The sequence below is a fragment of the Ceratosolen solmsi genome, unplaced genomic scaffold (assembly GCF_000503995.2).
Source record: "Ceratosolen solmsi marchali unplaced genomic scaffold, CerSol_1.0 scaffold29, whole genome shotgun sequence".
Classification (NCBI taxonomy): Eukaryota; Metazoa; Arthropoda; class Insecta; order Hymenoptera; family Agaonidae; genus Ceratosolen; species Ceratosolen solmsi.
The window spans coordinates 1,027,772-1,051,507 of record NW_011948417.1 but is presented as its reverse complement, the minus strand read 5'-3'; the positions used below and the strand labels follow the sequence as shown (position 1 = coordinate 1,051,507).

Genomic DNA, 23,736 nt, shown 5'->3' with positions numbered 1-23,736 from the left:
GTCGTCGTCGTCGTCGTCGTCGTCGTTGTCGTCGCCGTCGTAGCCGTCGTAGCCGTCGTAGCCGTCGTAGCCGTTGTAGCCGTCGTAACCGTCGTAGCCGTCGTCGCTGTCGTCGTGGTCGTCAGTGGCGGTGACTGTGGCAGTGTCACCACGCGTGCGCGCACACTCCGGCGCCAACAAAGTTCGACTGAGGCGGCAAGTGGCGGTCGAGGAGTCGCGCAGGTAGCGGCCGATTCGAGCGCCGCCGATGTCGAGGCAACGGGAGCTGGACGCACGACCGTCGCAGCTGCTGACGGACGGCGACCTCCGCTCACTTCCCACCACCCCCACCCCCACCCGCTCACCAAAGTCCAGGGTTCACGGGGAGGTCGAGGGTGGAGCCGCGGGATGATTCGGCCCTTCGGTTCCTCAGGGTCGAGGCCGGGAGGACTGCGGCTATCAAGGCCGAGTAGCGCCTACTCGGCTGCCTACCCACCCGGTCGATGCTGCCTGCCTCGGCTAATGTCGCAATAAAGAAACTCGGGCTTAGTTTGTTGTTACGAGCGACAAGTTCAAGAGCTCTGCGCTATTGTCATAGTCGCGTGCGCGTGTGCCGTTTGTTCGTGAACGTAAGTTTTTTCAGTTGCCTTGTTGGCGTGAGAGGTGATTGCTATCGCGTCTGTGGTAGTGAGAGCGATGCCACCGATACGAGCCCCAATATGACTGCATATTGACACTTGGACTCGGCTCTTCTCCACGCTGTCCTTCAGCGTCCTGTCCAGTATCCCCGCGACTCCTTTGTAAATGCAATTTCGAAGAGACTATTTAATTAGCCTTAGTAGTCAAGTTTTGTCGCGCTTGGTCTCGAGGTAGAAATAATTCAAATGAATAATCGGCCTATAAACATGCACACGCACACGCACACGCACATAGCTTGTCGAAAAAAATGGGATATAGAAGGAGAGGAGGCTTCTTTTAAATGCAATCTTATCACTGTTTATGGTTATAAAATATTCTCTAAGCTGGCAATGATGATTTAATGCGTAAATGATTTCTACAAGTTCTTTCGTGTTTGTGAGGTAGTTTAATATTTTTAAATGATAATACTCAATAATTTGCAGTGAAGGATGAAAGATTTCTAAAGTATGCGAATATCAACATAAATGTTGCATAAATAATGCGTGACTCTACGTGAACTACTGTAATTGAAATTTTAAATTAATTTAATTAAAAACAATAAAACAACTGAAAAAGAATGAAAAAAACAACAACAAAGGAATTAAATTTGCAAAATCATAAAAACAACATAATACTAACTTTATTATCAATGCATTTTATTGATGTAAAGAAATTTTGTAGTGATTTAGAAAATCGGTGGTATGGTAAATACCTTACCTCCATCTCTGTCATCTTACATATTTTTAATTGTATAAAATGAGTACTAAATGCTTCTCGTACAATTTCATTGTAAGCGAAATACTTATATTTATAGTAATTACGTAATACTCGTATGTTTGTCAACGAGTTAATCCGTTAAAATATTTCAACATTCAAACATTCAATATAACATTACAATGAAAAAGAATTGCCAATAAGATTTATTATAAAGTAAATAAGCACGGGGACATCACCAATTATAATAAAAAATAATTTAGTCTATAACTATTAATTTTACTTTACTTAAACTTACTTCTCATATTAATATGAATTTGGAGAATTTATTTCATAAAACTTTTCTCCTTACAATCATAACAGCAACATTAATTTATAATCTTATCATTGTTATGTTATATAATATCGGAGTAGTTATAAATGTCTCATAAACATTGGTGTGCAAAATGCTCCCAATAGTCTACGAAATTCATAATATTCTGCCTGTCATATTGTTTAAAAGATATTATTTAAAATTTCTTTACATACATTAGATGTACAAATTGAGTCGAATTAATGAAATTTACCTCAATTATAATAAATAAATAAGGCGTGAATTGTATTTTAGAAGCTTAAAAACATATTATATAAAATATTAACTACAGCTTATTCGAAATGCTTACACTGATTTTGTAAAAAGCTTTCCTCCTGCCCATGCGAAAGAAAAAATTAATAAATAACATAATTTATCTTAGATTAATTTGTAAAAATCATTAGATATGGTATTTCAATGTTATTTAGTTTCATAAAAATGAATTTGTTTTAAAATATTTACAAAAGATAAAATAAAATTACAATTGTAAAATTTTATATTTTTTTTGTAAAATACAATACAATACAAATAAATGCAAATAATTGTATCCTAGGATCGTAGTAAATATCAGTTTATTAAAAATCGTCTATTATTTTTATTTATGTTAATTTCTGTACTATCGTAGTTTAGTAATTGATGAATTATAAAATCATATAGTGATCACAGAATAATTAGGTCATTTATAATATTATAAATCAAATATAATTGATTGAACGTCGAATTTAAAGTCCGAAGCTTGAAAATGATTAACGATGCAGTTAATGATTATAAAGATATTAAAAGTATTATAGAAACCTCATCGTTCAACTTTTTGGATTTGAAAATTCATGATTGAAGACAAATTACACCGAATTTACAATACAAATTTATTACAGTACACACACGCGTGCACGCATACGCGCTAATAAAAGAAAGAAATGAACAAATATATTTATTTATTAAGATTGTGTATAAATTATTAATAAAATAGACGATTTACGAGAATTGTATTATTTGTATTAATAAATTCTTTTGCATAAACATATAACTAAGTAAGCTCCGTAAACCCGGCAACCCGCTTTACGCAGATGTATATAATTACACTGCATTATGTACTCCTTTATTGTCGCATTCAATATATATAAAAAAATATATTATTATATAAATTTATTTATTATATATTTATTTATTTATACAAAATATATTTATTATATAAATTAAAATTCGTTTGTAGTGTAGGAAATTTTAATTTACAACTATAATTTACAATTTAGTATATTATTTAAAAATGAGAGTATAAAATGCCACCGACATTTGATTTTATTGCTTAAGGGTTAGTCTATTAATTTATAAACTATAATTTAACAGTACTAATGAAAGCAGGTAAATAGTGACAAATTAATAAAATTGATAATTAAATTTTAGCTGTTAACGAAGATCGGTGAAAATAATTAAATGCAAATGTAAATTAACGGAAAGAAATGAATAAATATTCATATATTCAGAATCAGATTGTCTCAGGTACACATATTTGTCAGCATTAAATATTTTTATGTACTTTTCTACAAATTTCATGCAATCCAATAAAATAAAATACGTGACTTAGTGTAAGAGAAGATATGAGAGTGACATTCTTGAAGAAGTGAAGAGTCATTTTGGTTCATGCAAATGAATCTAAATATTAAAATAATATTTGCGAAAATATAATTATTCGAGTATCCACAAAATAAAGCTGTTAATATTTTAATTATATTTGCATAGTATATTCCCCGTATAATTTTAATATATTAACTATTTAATATTTACTTGCCAGAGTTGTCGTGTCACGTCGTTTGTAATTAACATTTTTATAATGTTAATGGAAAAAAGTTTTGTCTACACAGGCGTTTCTATATTAAACATTTGATGGTTTTGATATATAAACATATATATATATATATATATATATATATATTTGTGTGTGTATATTTTTTTAATTGATAATATTATCGTTTCAGATTCTTTCCTTAATTTCTGATAATCATTTTTGAAAATTATAAAAACTTTTCTTGCGTTTGTTTGTTATTGCTTTATTACGGCCATATTATTTTACGTAATAATACGTTAGTTCATTGTCTTGGTTAAACGGCAAAACAAAAGGAATAGCCTGAAATTACAATTGTTCGATCGTATTATAACGTGATAAAATTTCTATCTATTTTAAGATACAATTTCCTCTCTTATTGGTCAGTAGTTCTTTAATTAATAAAATGCTTAATATAATTAATATTAAAATGTTGAAATGTTGATGATGAGTCTTACGGGAAACAGCGAAAGGCTTATTAAACGAAATTTTCGAACAGTTAAAAGGTTTTGAAATTTTCATCCTTCTCCATATTACAATATCACCATAATGCATTTAATAATAATTCGCTCTCGATGATACGTACTTTCTAAGCCAATAAATTACATCAACGAGTTCGATCAGAGTTACATTATCATTGAAATCCGATCCGTCTAACTTAACTCCGACCGCAACTACTTATTCAATGTATACGCACTTTCTCATTGTACTAAACAGTTGTAACCGCATTTTCAACTTTCTCACTGACGATCATAAATGGGTCAGATTTATTTATACAACTTACGCCGCATGTTTGCCGCGATAACTACATATCAGTTGGCGATATTATCATCACAGTCGTCGTCATCGACATCGCGATCATCACCATTGTTATTCTTGTTCATCATCATCACCATCATTATCATTGTTATTATTATTTAACTTCCGAGACGAAAGATGTGTGTGTGTGTGTGTGTGCACGCGCTTTGAAATGCTTAGAGCGTCTGGCGCGAGAAGAAATCTTGATTTATTTAGCGATTCTTATCAAATAGCTTGGAGGTTTACAAAGACTTGGCAATGCGTCCCATCCGAATAAGCACTTTGTACTATTTACCGTTGCTTGATAAACATCAAGTGGAATTATTGCGCACTCGAATCTAACCTACCTTACGTTATGTACGCGTCCGAGATAAGCCACTCGATCGCGGACATAAGTCGAGCGCATCGACGTTGATTTCCATAGATGAGCGGGCATCCGTAATGTGGATGATCGGCTTTGAAGAACCTCTGGAGCAACATTAGTGTCCGAGTCTTACGCAGCGACGTTTTTATTTTCATCATCTCGCGAAATCCCGCATCAGACTCACTTTTCTTCCGGCTTATCTCGGTGGCAGCTCCTCCCAAGGAGAGAGCGCTCATCCGCCTCCTCCCCTGCCCCCACCACCGCTCCCTCATTCTCTCTCTCTCTCTCTCTCTCTCTCTCTTTCTCTCTCTATCTCTCTTTCTTTCTCACTCTCACTCTCACTCTCACTCTCACTCACTCATCGTCTCACGATATATTCTTCTCACTTTGTCCGTGGCCAGTCGTCGACCTCGATCCGCGACTCCAGGGGCAGGGAGGGAGAGCCCCTTTCACTCGAAAAACGTCTTACCGGACGTTAGTTTTCATATTCTCGCTCAGTACGACGCCGGACGTCACTGGTGCTCCAACGACGGCCGCGATTTCGCACAGCGCACCACCACATAAGGTAGGACGTGCGCTGTATGCGTGCCGTAGCTAATTTCACTTTCCGACTCGAGCTCGTGATAAGGACGCTGGAGGATTTTCGGCCGGCGAGTCTCGCGAGACCGTAGCTGACGCTACGGATTAATCACGGGCGAGCGAAACGAGCGTTAATCCTTGCGAATTAACTTGCGAGTCATACTGGCCACTAGGACTGTGAGACGGCACTTTTCAATACTTTCTCCGCGGATCGTGTGTGAACGATTTTTAGGACACTAAGGATTAGCATTGTCGAGGCTCATTAGTGTCTGATTGTGATGTCACAATTGGGAAAGGACCGTCATTTCCGGGTAATATTCATCGTCACATCGGCCCATTTTTGTAATGCAAGGGTGCAAACATTTTTACGAGCACCTCCGTGGATATATTCGAGGAAATTATTATTCCTTTCATTGTTGCGCGAGGATAGTCGAGGGACATTGAAAAAAAAAAAAAAAAAGAAAAAGAAACACGATTGATAATATTCAATTCTTTATTCTAATGCATATGTAATGATAATTTAATGGTATGATTAAGAAAGTTTTTTGCATTGATAATAATATTAAATGCAGGGGAAATTGGCATTCGGTTTATTATGAAATCAGACAGGAATAGAATGGACTTTTATTTAAAATTGCAAATTTAATGCATAATCAGTAGTAATAAGTCAAAAATATTTATAGTACCATTCATACATTGAGGAGTTATTTTCATTGACAAATACAAATGTTAAATTTACTTTTTATATTCATTGAATTCATTACTTATGAATAATTTCTATAAATGATATTCTTAAGACTTTCGTTAAGTAGCTAAAGTGAAATCATTTATATTTAGAATATTATGTCGCGCTCGCTAGCATAGCATATATGGGTTTTTTTTCTCATCGCGAGCGATCATTTCTTTTCTCTTTTCTTTTCATTTCGTTCTTGTTTTTTTTTCTTCTCTCTAATAGAAATTATAATTAAATATTTTCAGTCGCGCTATATTAATAGCGGTGTGAAGTATGTCTATTTATTTTTCAACATTTTGAAATTTCTTGATATCCCGTTATTAATATGCTTCGACTGCTATTATTCGCTAAATAAACTATTTTAATTATATTATTCTTAATAGTTTGCTTTATGTTTAAATTATAAATTGTAGAAGTGATAAATTTAAAAACTTTCTATTTTTTGTTAAATAATTCAAGTTGTTTTGAACCCCTTACATTCTAAACTCGACATTTATAACTCGAAAATTTATAAAATCCAATAAGAAAGTCTTATCCTAAATCTTGATATTATGAAATCAAATCTTGTATGATAGTGTGAAGTGGTATCATATAAATTTCTTACGGAGCGTATGTTAATAGATTTTTATTACTTTTTACAATAAATCTTTGTAGCATTAAAGCCGACGATGAGAACAATTAGATGAAAATAATAGGATTTAAATGTAAATGAAATTTTGGTTTTTTATATTATCTGTAGAACTCTATTGGTAAGTTACAAGTACGATTTTATTAATTATGGATATTAATTGAATGAAATACCCAATTAAATTAAACAGCAAAATCGCTTTGTTTGGCTTCAAAGCTGAATTGCCGACAGCATGGAATTGAAATAATGAAATAGACATCTTATTTTAGAAAATATTTATTTCATTACCCTATAACTGATTTTCAACATTCGAATTATTATTAAAAATTAAGAAACATTTCTTATTCGTTTTAAATTTCTGCAAGTCTAACATACAACCTCAATTACAGCTAATATTATTTCTAATTATAGTCTCTTAATTCTTAGTAAACGAATTCAAAAAGAAAATGACTCAAATAAAAAATTCATATCAATAAATACAAGGTTTGCTTGTAATTATATAATATTAAGGGCATTGGATTTTCTTATTAAGTTATTAATTCACGATCTACATTCCTGTCAAGGTTGGTTAGTACAATTTTTATTCGACTACATATATATATATATATATATATATATATATATATATATATATATATATATTATTCAAGTATAGATATAAGTAGTTATTACAGCGGTTATGTCATTATTTAATAAAGATTCTTGCGTTTAACTTTTTTCTTATATAATAAAATCCACAATGGTTTTACAGTATTAAATCTGGCGAATAAAATTACAACAAATTTACTTTATCGTAATTTTTACATCTTTTCTCATTATGGAATAACTTTCACCTTCTTTGCAGTAAATTTTTTAAATTTATCCCACTGTTATGGTAATTCTCGGACTTAAGTTAATTACTCATATATTCAAATTCAAATTCCCATTATGGAATAACGCAGGGCTTTCTTTCTTGTTGGAAAATTCCAATATTATATTTACATGCTTGTGTAATCACGAGTTTGATTATCTATAGATAAACTTGTGTGGATTTTAATTCATAATTACTTGCGTCAAGTATTACTTATTGTATTATTGAAGATTATCTCCTATCATAGCAATTACATTAATCGTTAATATTTTCTCTACTGTTATTATTATATAATGAAATTTTTCAATAGTTTCTGCAGTTGCGACCTATGCGAAGAAATTGATATTGAATAAAATTAGATTTTGTAAAAATTTTAAATTAAAAAAATAATTTATTCTTTGGGTAAACATATTTTTATAAAAATATTTTATATATATATATATATATATATATATATATATATATATATATATATAAATAATGCATTATATTAATAAATAATTATTTAAGATTTTACATTATTTCGAAGGGGTTAATTAACAAATTTTTACAAGCCTTTTTCTAAATACTTATGTATTCAACCTGAAAATAAAAATGTTTAAAATGACAAATTTAAATTTTAATATATTTATTTTACTTACTTATAATTAATAAACACTACATCTTCAAATTATTTTATTTATATGCAATAGAATTTCAATTATAACAAATTAAAAATTTCAAAACCTAATTTTCTAATTAAAATATTCAATTTAAATTTATCATTTAAAAATATTTTCAAATATTAAGATACAAATTAAAAATTTCAAAACATAATTTTCTAATTAAAATATTCAATTTAAATTTATCATTTAAAAATATTTTCAAATATTAAGATTATTATATTAACAATAATACAACATTTTAATCATGTCATTTTACATAATATAATTTATTAAACAATTTAAATTTCGTTTGGTAATTAAGTATCAAAAATCTGAATTATTTTTAGATAAATAAAATATATATATATATATATATATATATATATATATATATATATATATATATATATATATATATATATATGTATAAATACAAAATGAATTATTTTCAAATTAATGTTTTAAATGATATAAACAATTGATAGATACAAACATTTAAATTTATCGAACAAACTGTAAGGTTGATAGTTTAAAATTAGAGAAATATCTCTATATCCAGTAATTAAAAATTTATAATAATTTATTTTTTATTGTATTCAATAACTTTATTTTAAGCTATCTTCTTACTTATTTCTTAAAGATAAATTGAAAAATAATTATATCATCGAATGAAAGCTGTAAATTGAATGAAAAATTTGTTGGTTCTTTTTCAACATTAGAATCGCGATATAGAAATATTATATTATTGAAAGGAATCGATTTACCAAACTCGAAAGTCCAATAAATAAACATTTGAATATATTGATGAAGATTCTAATTTACTAAAACTATTATGAAGGAGCAAACGAATTTTTGTTGTCGTCTCAAAATTTGTTACAAAATTTAATTAGGTTTTAAAAAAATTTGTCCTTGGATGATTATTTTACTTTGATATATAATGAATGGAATAGACAGTGATTGCATTGATAATATGTATGTGTGAAATTTAATCATTAATCCATATTAAATTGAGTACACAATATATGCTTGTGTAATTATGTTTTGAAGTTATAAATTAAGAAAATTGTATAATGGAAAATCAAATTTAAATGAATGCAGTTCTATGTGAACCATAGTAAATTACAATGAAATTAAACGAAAATTTGTTAACCTAATAGTAAATACGATCGAAAAAACCTATTTAGGCAATAAAATTTTAATTTTTCTCAACGTGGCGCTATCGGAAAATCGTGTAGAATAGTTAAGTATGATTTTCTAGTTTCCTTTAGCTTATTCAATCTCAAAATACCTTTATTACTTATGCAAACGAAAATATGCTAATGTCTCGGCTAACTTTATTTTCATCTCTATTGCTCGATGTATCAAACTTACAATTTTAATAGCTAAATTTTTATATTTGTGTACTGAATATGTACTTGGGATTTGGGATTAACACGCCAGGAATTATTTGTCATAATAAATTTAATACAATGAATTAATATCCAGCATACCATACAAATAATTCCATAAAAACTATTATTTCTTATATTTAATCGTTTATTTGACTCACAAGGCATTTATTTCTTATATCGTTATATTTTTCTTTTTTATAACATACTTACGATTAATACTTTTATTATAAATTATCATAATAATTATCTAAGCGAAGAGAATTCGTTATTAAATACCATTTTCATTCGTTACTTCGCTCATTAAGCAATCAATGCATCGCTAGAAAATAATTATTATTTATTATGAAAAATTCAGTAAAAATTCAGTAAAAATTCAGTGGCAATATTCGTTCACATGCGGCACACGATTTTATAGCAAAGGAAGATGAATGGCAGCTTCAAGTGGCATTATACCTTTAAGCAATCAATTGCATTATCATCTCGCATAAATATATATATATTAGGCACTGATAATCGAGCCGGAGCTGGTGCAGGATTTTTCCCGGCCATCACGAGCTACGCGAATGAAAGATTGGCCCTCCTCCCGTAAACAGTCACCACGTCAAAAGTCGCCGCGCTGCCGAGCCGTAATACGACGAGTTCTCTAAACGGGGAGTTGCGCAAGGCATCGGAGGTCGGGGGAGAAAATGAGCCATGACGTCCCTCCGTCTGGTGTAACCGAGTAGAGGCTGCTGTTGACCGTCGTACCTCAGGATGCCAGCGTCGAAGGTCGTCGCCTGCCTGGCGGCTCTCCTGCTTCTCGGCCACTGTGAGTACAGAAACAAAAACAAAATGACGGCGCTCGTTCATCCTCTTTTATCGCCGCTGCGTGGCCTTCGCCTACTTACGTCGCCGCGCATAGCCTTTTCACTTTCCAGACTCGGATGCGCCGTTGCTTGACCTATGTATGCACAATCTATGCGGTCGACCTTATCCCAACCACTCCCGCGGCTTCTCACTTGGCGCTCGTCACGCGATCGCCGGCTTTTTGCGCGCGTTCGCCGATTTACCGTCTCTTACTTAACGTTGAAAGCGCGTGCGTTAATAGCGGGATTTCATGTGAGTCGAGAATGACTAGTTACGTAGAATTTTTGAAAAATTTGAATTTTCACTTTCGCGAATAATTGGAAAATTGCTATTTCATTCCGAGCCGTCGAAACGAATAAAAGAGACGATTAGATATAATTTTAAATAATGGAGATAGATAGATAGATAGATATATAGATAGATCAATGGAGATAGAGATAGAGATAGAGTGAGTGAGAGAGAGAGAGAGAGAGAGAGAGAGAGTATGATAGCTTTCTTAAAAGCGTAATAACCGCTGCCGATTGCAATTGACATATATTTGATGAATAATGCCAACCATTAAGAAATTGCTATTAAATATTTATTATTTTATAAAAACAATTAATTAGCCCGTAAATAGTACGTTTAAGTTATTTATATAGCGTTATTTCAGCTCTTTTAGAAATTTTATTATATTAAACCATTTGAATATTAAATTTTTACATCATCTTAAAAAATAATTATTTTATTTCAATTTTATAATAAATAGTATATTTAATATACAGACTTTACTTTTTTTCCTTTATTAGTAAAGAGTATTTATTATATTATTGTGTTAATTAAATATTGTACCTATAGAGTATCTTATGGGCTTTTATATTTTTATATTTAATAAAGAATATGTAAATCTTATTCATATTTTTTCAATCTTCAGTTCGATTATTCATTACAATCAGTTGTTTTTCATCAAAGAAATTTTTATATAATAACACAATTTATCGAACATTGCATTATTATATTAATTTTTGATATATAATATATTCTTATTGTAAACGATATTTCTCAGCGTTATATTATTATGTGAATATCATTTATTTCTATCGTAGTTTACGCTCCGATTTCCACTACAAACTTACTGTCACTTGGATGTAAAAAAGTGTCAAAGTGGAGATAAATTTAGTCTAAAATATAACTTTCACGTTGTTCTATATTGTTCGATAATGTTCTGTAAAGTAACCACTAATTCATTATTATTGTACAAAAAAAAAAAAAAATAAAATAAATAAATAAATAAATAAAAATTTAATCATTTAATCGAAACTCTGAATAATATACTTTTTTGAACAATATTTTTTCAATAATAGGATCAAAAATAAATATTTGTAAAAATTGTAAAATTTATGATTTCTTTTTGTTTTTAGATACCACGTGTTTGATTATCCCAGAAGAGCTTCCTACTATTCTCTCACTTATATATTCTAATATCCCACCAATTAAAAAAGGTAAACTTTGAAGCATTAAATTAATTGTTGACATTCGTTTCCACATTTTCGAGTCTCTTAAATTAATAGATTTCGAATATATTTCGAACGAATATAAGATGCTTTTATGAATATAATGAGAAGTCTAAAGGGCCATATTGCAATTTAATATTTAATTAGCTATCTTACATAAGAGTCGAATAAAATTATTATTAATAAATTATGAAATCATTCTACGCTCTATAAGATCCGTATGTTGTTCATCATTCAATGTTGCCGACTTTGATTCGCCTGAATTTTTCAGGCACTGATTCAAGACTCGGTGTTGGCTTTCGACTCGGCGAGCACGCGGATTTTCAAATTATCGTAGAGCTCGGGCCCCAAAAATATACCGACTCAATTGGGAATGACGTCGAGTCGAAGAAGAAACGAGCCGTAAGAACTACAAAATTCTTTAAATGTTTGCTTCACGGGTCATTGGTGAATTATTGTGAAGCAACTCGCATTATAATATACGCAATTTGCTATTGCAATATGAAATATTTATTCCTCGATCAAATAATAACTAGCAATTGTTTAAATTTTCATCACTCCTATTAACATTTAGTCATATTGTATAGGCTTCGCTTACGTGACATTTTGTTACAAAATCTTAGTAAATATATTATTTTTACGTAGTCGAGTAGAAACGCTTTTCAATAAGTACAAATAAAATATTGATAAAAAGTTTACAAAAAAAAAAAAAAAGAAAAATCGTCTTTATATCGTATTGTATCATTTAAATATAATATATTTCAGTGGACAATTAAAATTATATTTCTTTGTCATATAATAATTTATATATGAATTAAATTATTATCCGATATAATTGTGGCTTTGCTTCAGAGATTTAAATTCAAATAAACAAGTGCTTATAAAATAAAAATATTATATTAACAACTAAGTTGATATTGATAAAACGAAACTATCAGATCTCAACGTGATTTTATATTATTTACTCATTATTTATTTATACGTTACATTAAAAGTATGTCAATAGTTTTACAATCGTACACTTTTTATAAATCACTACCTTATTATTATTATTATTAATTCAAGAATCAATAATGTTTGATCATGCGATGTATTTTTTTTTTTCAATTGCATGTTAACGAAGAAGTTTGCACATACATTTGAATAAATAAAATGATCTTTTAATCTGTCTGTGTGTGTGTGTTTTTTTTTTTTTTTTTTTTTTTTTATAAGACGATGTTGTATGCAGCAATGAGAGGTGATCTTGGGCCATGGGCTCAAGCTGTGGCTAAATATCAAATGGAAGAAAAAATTAAAAAAATACTAGAGTATTATAAAGAAAGTCCTGAAAAATTGTCCAAAGGAAATTTGAATACGACAACTAAAAAAGTTTGTTCAATTTTATTTCAAGTTGCTTGTGTTGTAATCGGATTGCGATGCTTTTCTGTAACAAGAGTTATTTTTCAGACTGAAGGGGGCGATTGGCTATCGAAATGGAAACAACAGACATCAGCTGTAAATTCCGTAGATCCTTCACTGATAAAAGAAACGACCACTGAAGACATTTTGCCTAAAGTTAATCGTATGAAAGTCGTAAATAAAGAAATAAGTAGCGACAGTCGAAAGAAAAGCGCCGAAGCCGATCTTACTATATTGAAAAAACTTTTCGACAAGAATGCAAATTGAAGTGTTTGACGGGATAATTGCTGCTTAGCTTCGGTGAAACACGATGACTGAAAAATGAAATCGTATTGACTCAAATGCTGAGAGTTACCAGAGTAATATAATTATCGATTTTTTACATGTAAATGTGAGCCTGTATAAAGGAACATTTATTTATAAAATTTAAATATAGTCACGTGTGACATATATGAATCACATATATGAAGTGTAAAATACAGTGAATTGCTAATAGCGAAATAAGAAAATCAACAAGATTATTGTAAATAACAAAATAATCATTTGTCTTAATTTGTCTTAGATTTTGTGAATGCGAGTATACAAAAGGATTAATAAAATTTTATTAACAGATATTTTGGTTTTTTTTTATTCAATATTATTGCTTAATAAGATTTATCATACGTATTTTTATTTAAGATTAAGATATTATTACCATACTAAAAAAAAGTAATTTTCATCATTAGCGTATCTATAATTTTTGTAAAAGTTTTTTGAAAAGTTAATGACGATTCGCTGTTACATTCATAATTGTAAGTCTACTTTTAATATAATTACAAACGCGAAAGTATATCTAGCTTTTTCATTTAATATAATTATACTTTATCATAGCAAAACTAGTATTGAAACCACTTAATTAATACATTTCCATATTGTCGTATATAAATGAAATTTTATATTACGATACTAATTTGTCTTTTTCATAAGTTTAGCTTTTTTTCTTCTTCTTTTTTTTCTTTTTTTTTTTTTATCGAATTCTCGTTATTTGTCGTTGTTGTTTTATAATTTAATATTGCTAACTTTAAATTCTGAACTAGAAAAGTGTTTTTTAGAGAAATAGAAAGAAATCTAAATAAATAAAAATTGATGAATATTGCGTAGAATAAGAAGTCGTTTAAGGCCAGATGCACATGTTTTTTTCGAGTAAATTATAGTAAAATAGCTAGTAACCTTCAACATTGTTTCTTTTACATATAACGTGGATGTTGTATACTTTCAGTTAATTAACAAAAGTAAAAATACTATTTGTCTACTTAAACAATAAAACGATGTTTGCTCACGACTGGGTAAGAAATTCATAAAAACAGTGATAGATTGAACGTAAAAAGAAAATAGAATGGTTTACGGTCAATTAGGGCATTGAATATAATAGCTACATAGTCAATATAGATGACAATTTACTTTCTCCAATGTTAAAATGAAAGTTCAGATTAATCTTTTGATATTGTAAAAGCTTAAGGTATTATTTTCAATTGTGTAGATTTAAAAAGATTTCTACGAATTATTGAAAAAATTTGACTTTTTTACCAAGATTTTGATGATTCATCAGGTATCTGTAAATAAAAAAGATGTTAAATTACGCGTAAAAATCGAAATAAGAAATTATATTAAAAATCTATAAAGAATTTTATATTTTTTTTTATTGAATTTAATTTTTATATAAAAGTTCTAGTTGGACGTAGACATCTTATATAATACAAAAAATAATTCTATATGTTTTCATAGTTATTAAATATTTTCAATATATATATATATATATATGAGAGAGAGAGAGAGAGAGAAAGATAAGGTTAAAAATAAATTCAAGTAAAAATAATTATACAAAGTTTGCTAATACCTTTGGCCATTGCAAACGAAAATAAATGTTCGTTACGTATTTGCCCCTGAGATACTTTGAATATACGCTGGAATAATTAATTTATCGATACTCATTAAATAATAAAATGGCAAAGCAAAATTTTATTATAACAATGAGAGTTATTGCATAGGTTTATTATAATAATAACTATTAATAGTATCATTCAATATATGCATTATGGTTAAATAATATATCGTAAGACCGATTGTAATGAAATGTGTTTATGAAAATACATTTTATTTTTAATATTGTTTAAAAATTGTCAAAAATTGTCAAAAATTGTAAATAAAAAAAAAAAATTTTTTTGCCAATATAAAATGTTTAGAATCTAATGGGAAATTTTGTTAATTTAGAGAAATTTTCTAAGCTTCATTCGATAAAATCGGATATATGGTGCTTCGCAGAATTTAAAAATATAACTATTTTCACCATAAGACTCAATTTGAATTTTTGAATTTATGGATTTTTATAGAACAGCACAATTGATGTTCAAAAATATAACTTTGTAAATAAATAAGATATTGATTAAATGATAATGTTCGGTTATCTGCAAATAGTACTTTGAAAAATTTCTGTCTAGCGAAATCTTATTGATCAAGTTATTTATTAATCTAGAATAGAATTATTATTATTATTAGGTATTTGTTGAAATTTCACATATATCATAGTTAAAAATTTCTACTTCCATGTATTTACTTAGTAGAATTTTGATATTAATTATTATCATTAATTGTTATTAATTATATTTGATTTTCACATTTTGATATTAAAAATTACGTAAAATATCTTTTTTTTTTTTTTTTTTTTTTTTGGAACAATTATTATTGAATACATAAACAATTTATTGCGTGTTGTAAGATTAAATGTATTATGATTATTAAAAAGAAACATAACAAGTTTTCGTAACGTAGATAAAAATGATTGATTTGACTATTATATCTCCTGGCTCATATACATTTCGTTATTTATCGATAATATTTTATAAATAAATATACTTCTTCGATATAAAATATGGTATGTATTTATTGTAGTCAAATTTATTGCACAGATAAAAAAAAATTCATTGTCAGATTCTTACGTTATTGTGATTTACTAAAAGTAGATAATGAATGTTTCTATTCGAATTTATAATCAAATCATTTTTATCGACACAGTTCATTTCTATAATCATTATTATACATTGAATATTTTAGAAAGTTAGTTTTATGTTAAAATTATGCTTAAAAATAAATTCAAGACATCATCTACTGTATATTAGAAATATACTGAATAATTGTATTATAAAAAATTGATGTTATTTTATAAATATATGATATTATTTATAAGCAGTGTAGAGTCGTATTTATGAAAAACAGCGGTTTATGTTATAAATATATGTAAATATTTGTGAATGTAAGGACAATTTTTGTTAAGAATAATATGAAATAGTATATAAGGATAATGTTTTTAAAAAGTGACGGATTAATAATTATTTTTATATAAAAATATAAGTGCGAAGATAAAACGAATAAGCACAATTAAATATTTTGCAATGAGAATTATTGGTATTCATATCAATATAAATCTTAATCTTGATTAAAACAAAGTGAAAATTGTTTATGCATAAAGAATTTTGAAGAATATAAACAATTTACATATACCTGGACATTTTAGGGAACTTAGATACGAACATTTTTGCATAATTAAATAGAAAATAACGATATAATAGGAAGTCTATCTTTCCTTAAAATAAGTTAACAATCTCTTTTTATTCTTTAAATCTATACTTGATTAATTCTTACAGTATTTAATTAAATAAGTAACTTCAAAATTTTATATTCAGTTAAAATTCATTTAAACGTATTTAATATAATACATCAAGTAGTGCAATTACGTTTATTATAATGTGAAATCTTAGAGTATCTTCAATAATTTTTTCATTGATCGTCGAGAATTTTGCAATATCTGCTCATCACAAATAATTGCATGTCTATGAAATTTTTTTATGTTATTTATGCGTTTTAAGTAATTAACTGTGTTGCCAAGTTTTTATTGCTCCAACAGCATTAATTAGAAGTTTTTATAAAGCATGTAATTAATATAACTTTAAACATGATTATTATTAATAGATTTTCATGTCCATTACTTTGAATATAATAAATCCGTAGACTTTCCTCGTCGTATTTTGCTTTAAAAAATTGTTATTCATGCGTGTGTGCGCGCGCACGCGCGCGAGACCCTGTATTACATATACATATATAATTAGAATATAATGATGTGTCAAATTAGATTTTTAAGGGAAATTTAATATACTTAATTTGCTAGAATAAAATCTTTTTATTTATATATATTTATATATGAAATAAGGATATTATGATATTAATAAAAATATTAACATCCTCTGTTAGACATTAGCTTATCAATCGACATTTATACTTTCATATGTAAAATTGGGATATATTTTATGCGATTAATTTTATGTAAATAACTTGATTATAAGTAGCTTAGAATCAAAATATGTTATGAAAATAAAGAGAGATAAAAAAAAGAAGAAAAAAAAAATTATCCACATAATATGTGTCTTTTAAAAATACTCGTGAAATAGAATTATTTATATAATATTTTAAGTATAAATAATAATCGATATATATATATATATATATATACATAATACATATATTTAATTAAAATAAAAAATACTTATTAAATAATTATCAAAGCGAATAACAAATGTTTTTGAGTTTTTGATTTTTTGAGTTATCTTGCGTTGGCAAAAACGATTTAACTATTCCAACAATTATTGTAAGAATGAAATGTAATGTTTTCTTTTTTCACTGACATTTTGCAATAAAATTTTATCTAACTGATTGTATGCAAATTGTATTCAAGTACTCTTTCGAAAATACTAATTTTAAAATTGTAAATCAATATAGAATTGTGCTTTATTGCTCATTATTGTAAATTTTTATCAATATGACGTTGTAGACATTCAATGGCATTAAATTTTGGCCCAGTCATTACTATTTTCTAATATAAATCGATTACGTTGAAAAAATTAGTTTTTGCAATTATAAAGTTTTAAGAATTATATAGATTATGATTAATATATTGCATGATGACACGGTACAAAATTATATAATAATTTCAAGAAAGAATAATGTATTATTTGTTAAATAAGAGATTAAGAATTCTTTATACTACATAGGTAAGTTATATGTTTGGCACTTTTCCGGCCTTTATTAGCGTTAGTTATTTTATTTATTTTTTTTTTTTTTATAATATATAATGAAAAGGCGTGGAGTTTATTTTTTAAAATTGTTGAATTTTAGTCATATTAATAGATGTATTTACTTGATAAATGAATAATCTCATTCTATATCCTATGTTTTTATACAGGAAGATTTTGAAGTTGAATAATTATCAATAATATTATATGTATTTCGAAAATTATTTTTCTGGTAATTGAACTAATGAAGTATTAGATGACACAACTTCATAATAAATATAATTAATGCACGTATGAAAATCATGTGAATGAGTGCTTAGCATTAAGCAGACATTGTAGCCGATAGCAAAATTAATATAATTTTCTATGAATTGTAGGACGAGTGTACATATATTGTGCATTTGTAGTATTTGTGAAATTATTTAGATTAGATCGACGGACGTGAAAGTTAATTGTCTTTAAACACGCGAATCCGAAATTACGAAAGAATATTATCAAAATTAATTTATACAAATTGTTGATTTAATGATTTTTTAATTTCTCTATCTATTTATATAGTTTTATAATGATTATTTATTATCACTCCATACATATAAGCAAATTCATCGATTTTTACTCTTAAATTATTTCATGTAAATACTTGTTCGCTACTGAGCCAAGTATCACAATATTTGCATACACTATGTACGCGTCTATCGAATCTTTATGTGTTTGTGCAATATTTATTACACATGTATTTTTACACCGCAGTTTAATGTGTTGATCACGTGTTTAATTTATGTTTATTACTTTATATTGCGTACGAGTAAGTATATAAATAACATTGATCTTCTGCTCAATGGGAAGTTCGCAAATGCTCAACTTTGTTGTTTAATGTTACTCGCGAGCAATTCCTTTAAAAGTATATATATATATATATATATATATATATATATATATATATATATATATATATATATATATATACACATACATACATACATACATACGTACGTACGTACGTACGTATATCATAAATTTATAACTTACCTGCTACATGCAGCTTATATAATAATTCAACATTAAAGAGAAAATTAAAATTTATTTTACATCTTTGAATATGTTTTATAAATTGAGATTTAGTCGTACGAACAATATTATTAAAACGTTGTTTCGCTTTACGAAAAAATTTCAAACATTATTGTCTAATAAACAATTGTTGCTATTTTTATTCTTGTAATAAATCAAACGTGTTACTTTTATTCGTTATACAGTCAGTTGATAAATAATTTTAATATTTATAAAGTTTATTTCAAGTAAATAAAGTAATGAAACAATAGAGAAACTGCGAATGTAAACTTTGAATATGTTGCGATGTTCATATTTATATTTATTTTAGCCAAAATAATTATAAGATTGTCATTAATACGTTTTCATACTCGTATTAGTACTCCTTCGGCTTAAATTACGTTCTCTTTTTATATTTTTCATTAAGCACTCGAATAATTAAAAAAATAAAGTATAACTAAACTAAATTTCTATTAGTTAACGAACTTTAATCAAGTTAATTAGGGTTTGAATTCGAATTGTTCGTCGCCATAATCGTGCCTTATATTGTTTAATATTAACGTGCTCACCTGGTAATTATCATTTAAAAATATAAGTAACATGATGGGTATTTATAAAATAAAAGCAAGTAATCAGCTTCGATAGGGATATTAGCGATTTAATTGTCATAGACCTTAAATTTCGCAATAAAAAGTAAAGAAAAAATTCATCATTTCATGAAATTTTATTCATGAAATGTTATTCGGGCAAAACGCGGCTTGGGAATATAAATGATAATCGACATTAAAAATTAACATACTAATGCGCTTGAGTGTAAAAGTTACAACAACACATTCTCGTGGTGTAAGTCATAATTCGGCTACCGAATTCGCATCCACAGTGTTATATGCGTGCAGAGTGGGTGGTGGGTGGTGGATGGTGAACGGTGGGTGGTGGGTTGATGGGAGGGCAGTATAAGGAGGAGGTGCGGTATGCATTGCGATTACGCCCCCCCCCCACCCCACTCCAAGGCCGAGGTTATCACCCACTCGTCTAAGCAACTCGCATATTCGATTCTCGCGTACCTCTTGTTTATGTTTACGCTATGTTGATTGCCCATCAATATATGCCATTTAGCCGTTTCATAGTACCGACTGGCTTCAAGGCATTCATGCAGTTTGTTTTCATGTGATAAATATTCTTCTAGGAAAAAGTTGTGTCAAGTATTATTATAAATACTATTAAATTGCTAATTTATTAAGATAGAATGTGATATACGTGATATAAACTATTTCAACATATATATATATATATGTATGTATTAAATTTTTCTAGTTGCAAACTTGATTTTCTTATATTGATATTACGCAAAGGGGGTGGTGCCGCGCATATAAATTATAATCACGATATTCTCTACCATTTATGGCTATAATAAGATATTGCGGCTAACAATTCCAAATGGCGTCTCTAAATTTTCCATATATTTCCAATTCAAATTTAACGAATTAATAGTTGCGAATATGAAATATTGTTACTCACGAGGTTTAAATGTAAATTTGTATGAATCTAGAGAATGGCTTAATTCGCCGATTAAACTTACTCTACGATCCGTTCGATCATGTATTCCATAACTTTTCTGTCTCTCATGAATTATTTACAAACGGTAAATATTTATAGAGCAAGCATTTATAAATATAACGGCAAACACTAATACAGAATTATGATTTTAAAATACAATGGATGATGATTTGTCTTTAAAATGTTCAATGTTCAATGATATTTTTTTTTAAAAAGCTATCGTAGTTAGTTTATTTAAAAATTATTTACAATATGTTAAATTTAATAACAAATCAATTATCCATATGTTTGCTTTTTATATTTTCAACGCCCATAGCATATTAATCGACTGTTGTTCACATTAATTGACAATGAGCTCTATCGGATTAAAAATAATTTATCCGTAGTAGCGCAGTTATTTAGTTACCACAAGTGGTAAATGGTGAGAATATCATTTAATGGTCACAGTGGATTCTACCTTATCATACATAATTCTCATATAGAGTTTTATGGAGTCCGTACTTACGTGAATATTTGGAATAACGTTTATAATTAAATACATTTATAGTTAAAGTTTCGAATAGAAAAGTAATTCAAATTCTTTCACTTGATTATGCAATTTCAAAGTTTTTTTTTTTTTTTTTTTTTTTTTTTTTTTTTTTTTTGGATTGGTGCTTCACAAATTTTTTTCAAAACAATTTATAGTTTATATATACATATAATGTTTGTAAAGTTTTATTTAAACTTACTTGAATTCAACTTTAAGCTATTAGTAGGAATAACGTAATAATGTAATAAGTGTAGTTAGCGACTGATTGCATAATTTTTATAAAAATATGCATGTAGTGTTATGTACATTTTCATATCGCTATAAGATAGTGATATCTTCTCAATAACATTATCGCGAATAATTTTCCCTCGTTATTTAGATGAAAATTATTTTATTAATATATTGTACTAATAAAGAAACTAAACTGAAATTGAAAATTATTGTCAAATTTTCGATCCTGCAATTTATTCAACTTTACTTAAGGCTGGCAATACAAATCAAATTGCTGAAGTTATTGTAAAAGTTTATATAGAGAACAATGTTGTAAAAAAATAAGTTGCATATTCATTGATATTTGATCAATTAAGCATATAATAATTAATTTTGCCTTTAATGCCTTTTATTTTTATATTCGCCTCACAGTTGTATAAGAATCAAGGATTCGCTATTGTCGAGAATGACGTTATTGATGAAAATGTAAAAACGAATAAAAGCCAGATGTAGGAGTCAAGGAGAGGAATTGAGAACGAACCCGTGCCAATTGGAGAAGGCTAGGTTTTGTCTGCGGATGACATAAACGACCAATTTGAAATAGAACCATAAAAAAAGAAGAAAAAAAAAAAAAAAGAAAAAGAAAATTGATCATAGAGGAATAAACGAGGACATCGTATTGAAGAATGATGTTACATTTACATATGGAGTATTATGAATCGCGTATAAATGTCGATTATAAGACAAATGTAATGATGATAATGTACGATGCTTATTTCGACAATCATTGCACGATTATTTCATTGTACATTAGATTCTTATTTATAACTTTATAGATGAGCATTTATTAAAACATTAACTAAGATTTCACTGAAGAATTTCATTGCAATACAATTTTAACTCTAATATTGATTACGCGATTCTCGTTTAACATCGATGATCATAGATCATCAATTCGATATTGTGTCATTTAAAGAAAAAAATTAATTACGTACACACACGCGCGCGCGCGTACACATTTATATTAACTGAAAATTCTTACAAATTGAGTAAGAGTAATGAAAACGTGGAAATGTAAGGTTTTAGTTATTGCAAAACTTCAAACTTTTATTAAATTAATGAAATTAATTGTAAATGATTATAATCTTGTGCTTAATTTTGTCCAAAAATTAATGTTTCTGCAAAATTTGCAAAATTTAAGCCATACAATATTATTAATGTCACTTTTCATGCTTTTGTAACGCGTTGAATATATAATATGTTTTTGGAAAATTTATATGTTTTAAAATATACTCAACTTGTCATGTATTTTGCAATATAACATATTACGTTGGAATTGCAAATGAAAACATCAATTTTTTTTTTTTTTTTTTTTTTACATTTTAATATGATTAATGATAATACGAAAGAGTACTCTCAAATTACGTCTTTTTTTTCCCATTCTAATAAACTAAAAATACCAACTGTCACTCAAGTACTGTAGTACAGATACCTTATTTGTCAGTGGCCGCTGTAATGATGGATTACATAGGAGGACTCAGGATGTCTTGTTACGTGTAATATATGATTATTGAAAACATCATTAATTGCAATTTTTAGAAAGATCAATTTCCATGTCAATCAATATTCGAATTGAATTTATCACTATATCGAAGAAATTTTTAATCAAATTCCATTGACTATTTAATATAGCTCATTGTTTTTATCGGGATGCAAATCATTATTGACTAGGCTCTATTAAAATATAAAATAAAATTATCGTTATGTGACTGTCTGAAAAGTCAATTATTAAAAGCAAAAAAAAAAAAAAACAAAAAAACAAAAAAAAAAAAATACAATAAAGCTGTAAATAGAACATTTTACACATAGTTTAATAAGACCGATTAGAAATAAGAAAGAGTTTTTGTTTTTCAAGCAGATAGCAAGCGATAAATTAATAAAAGTAACTAATAATTTTCTCGAATAATAAATAATAATCTGTTATTTTAGTTTTACTTCATTAAATATCCCTTATTTACATAA

General features: G+C 27.9%; 1 protein-coding gene across 1 annotated transcript; it reads left to right on the top strand.

Annotated features, from left to right (window-relative positions):
* Nucleotides 1–10,147: 10,147 nt before the first annotated feature.
* snsl (snustorr snarlik) lies at nt 10,148–13,580 on the top strand. The gene is made up of 5 exons (XM_011496229.1): nt 10,148–10,340; nt 11,779–11,859; nt 12,143–12,273; nt 13,084–13,239; nt 13,318–13,580. The coding sequence occupies exons 1-5, from the start codon at nt 10,286–10,288 to the stop codon at nt 13,534–13,536; spliced, it is 642 nt and encodes a 213-aa protein (XP_011494531.1). The 5' UTR covers nt 10,148–10,285; the 3' UTR covers nt 13,537–13,580.
* Nucleotides 13,581–23,736: the final 10,156 nt, after the last annotated feature.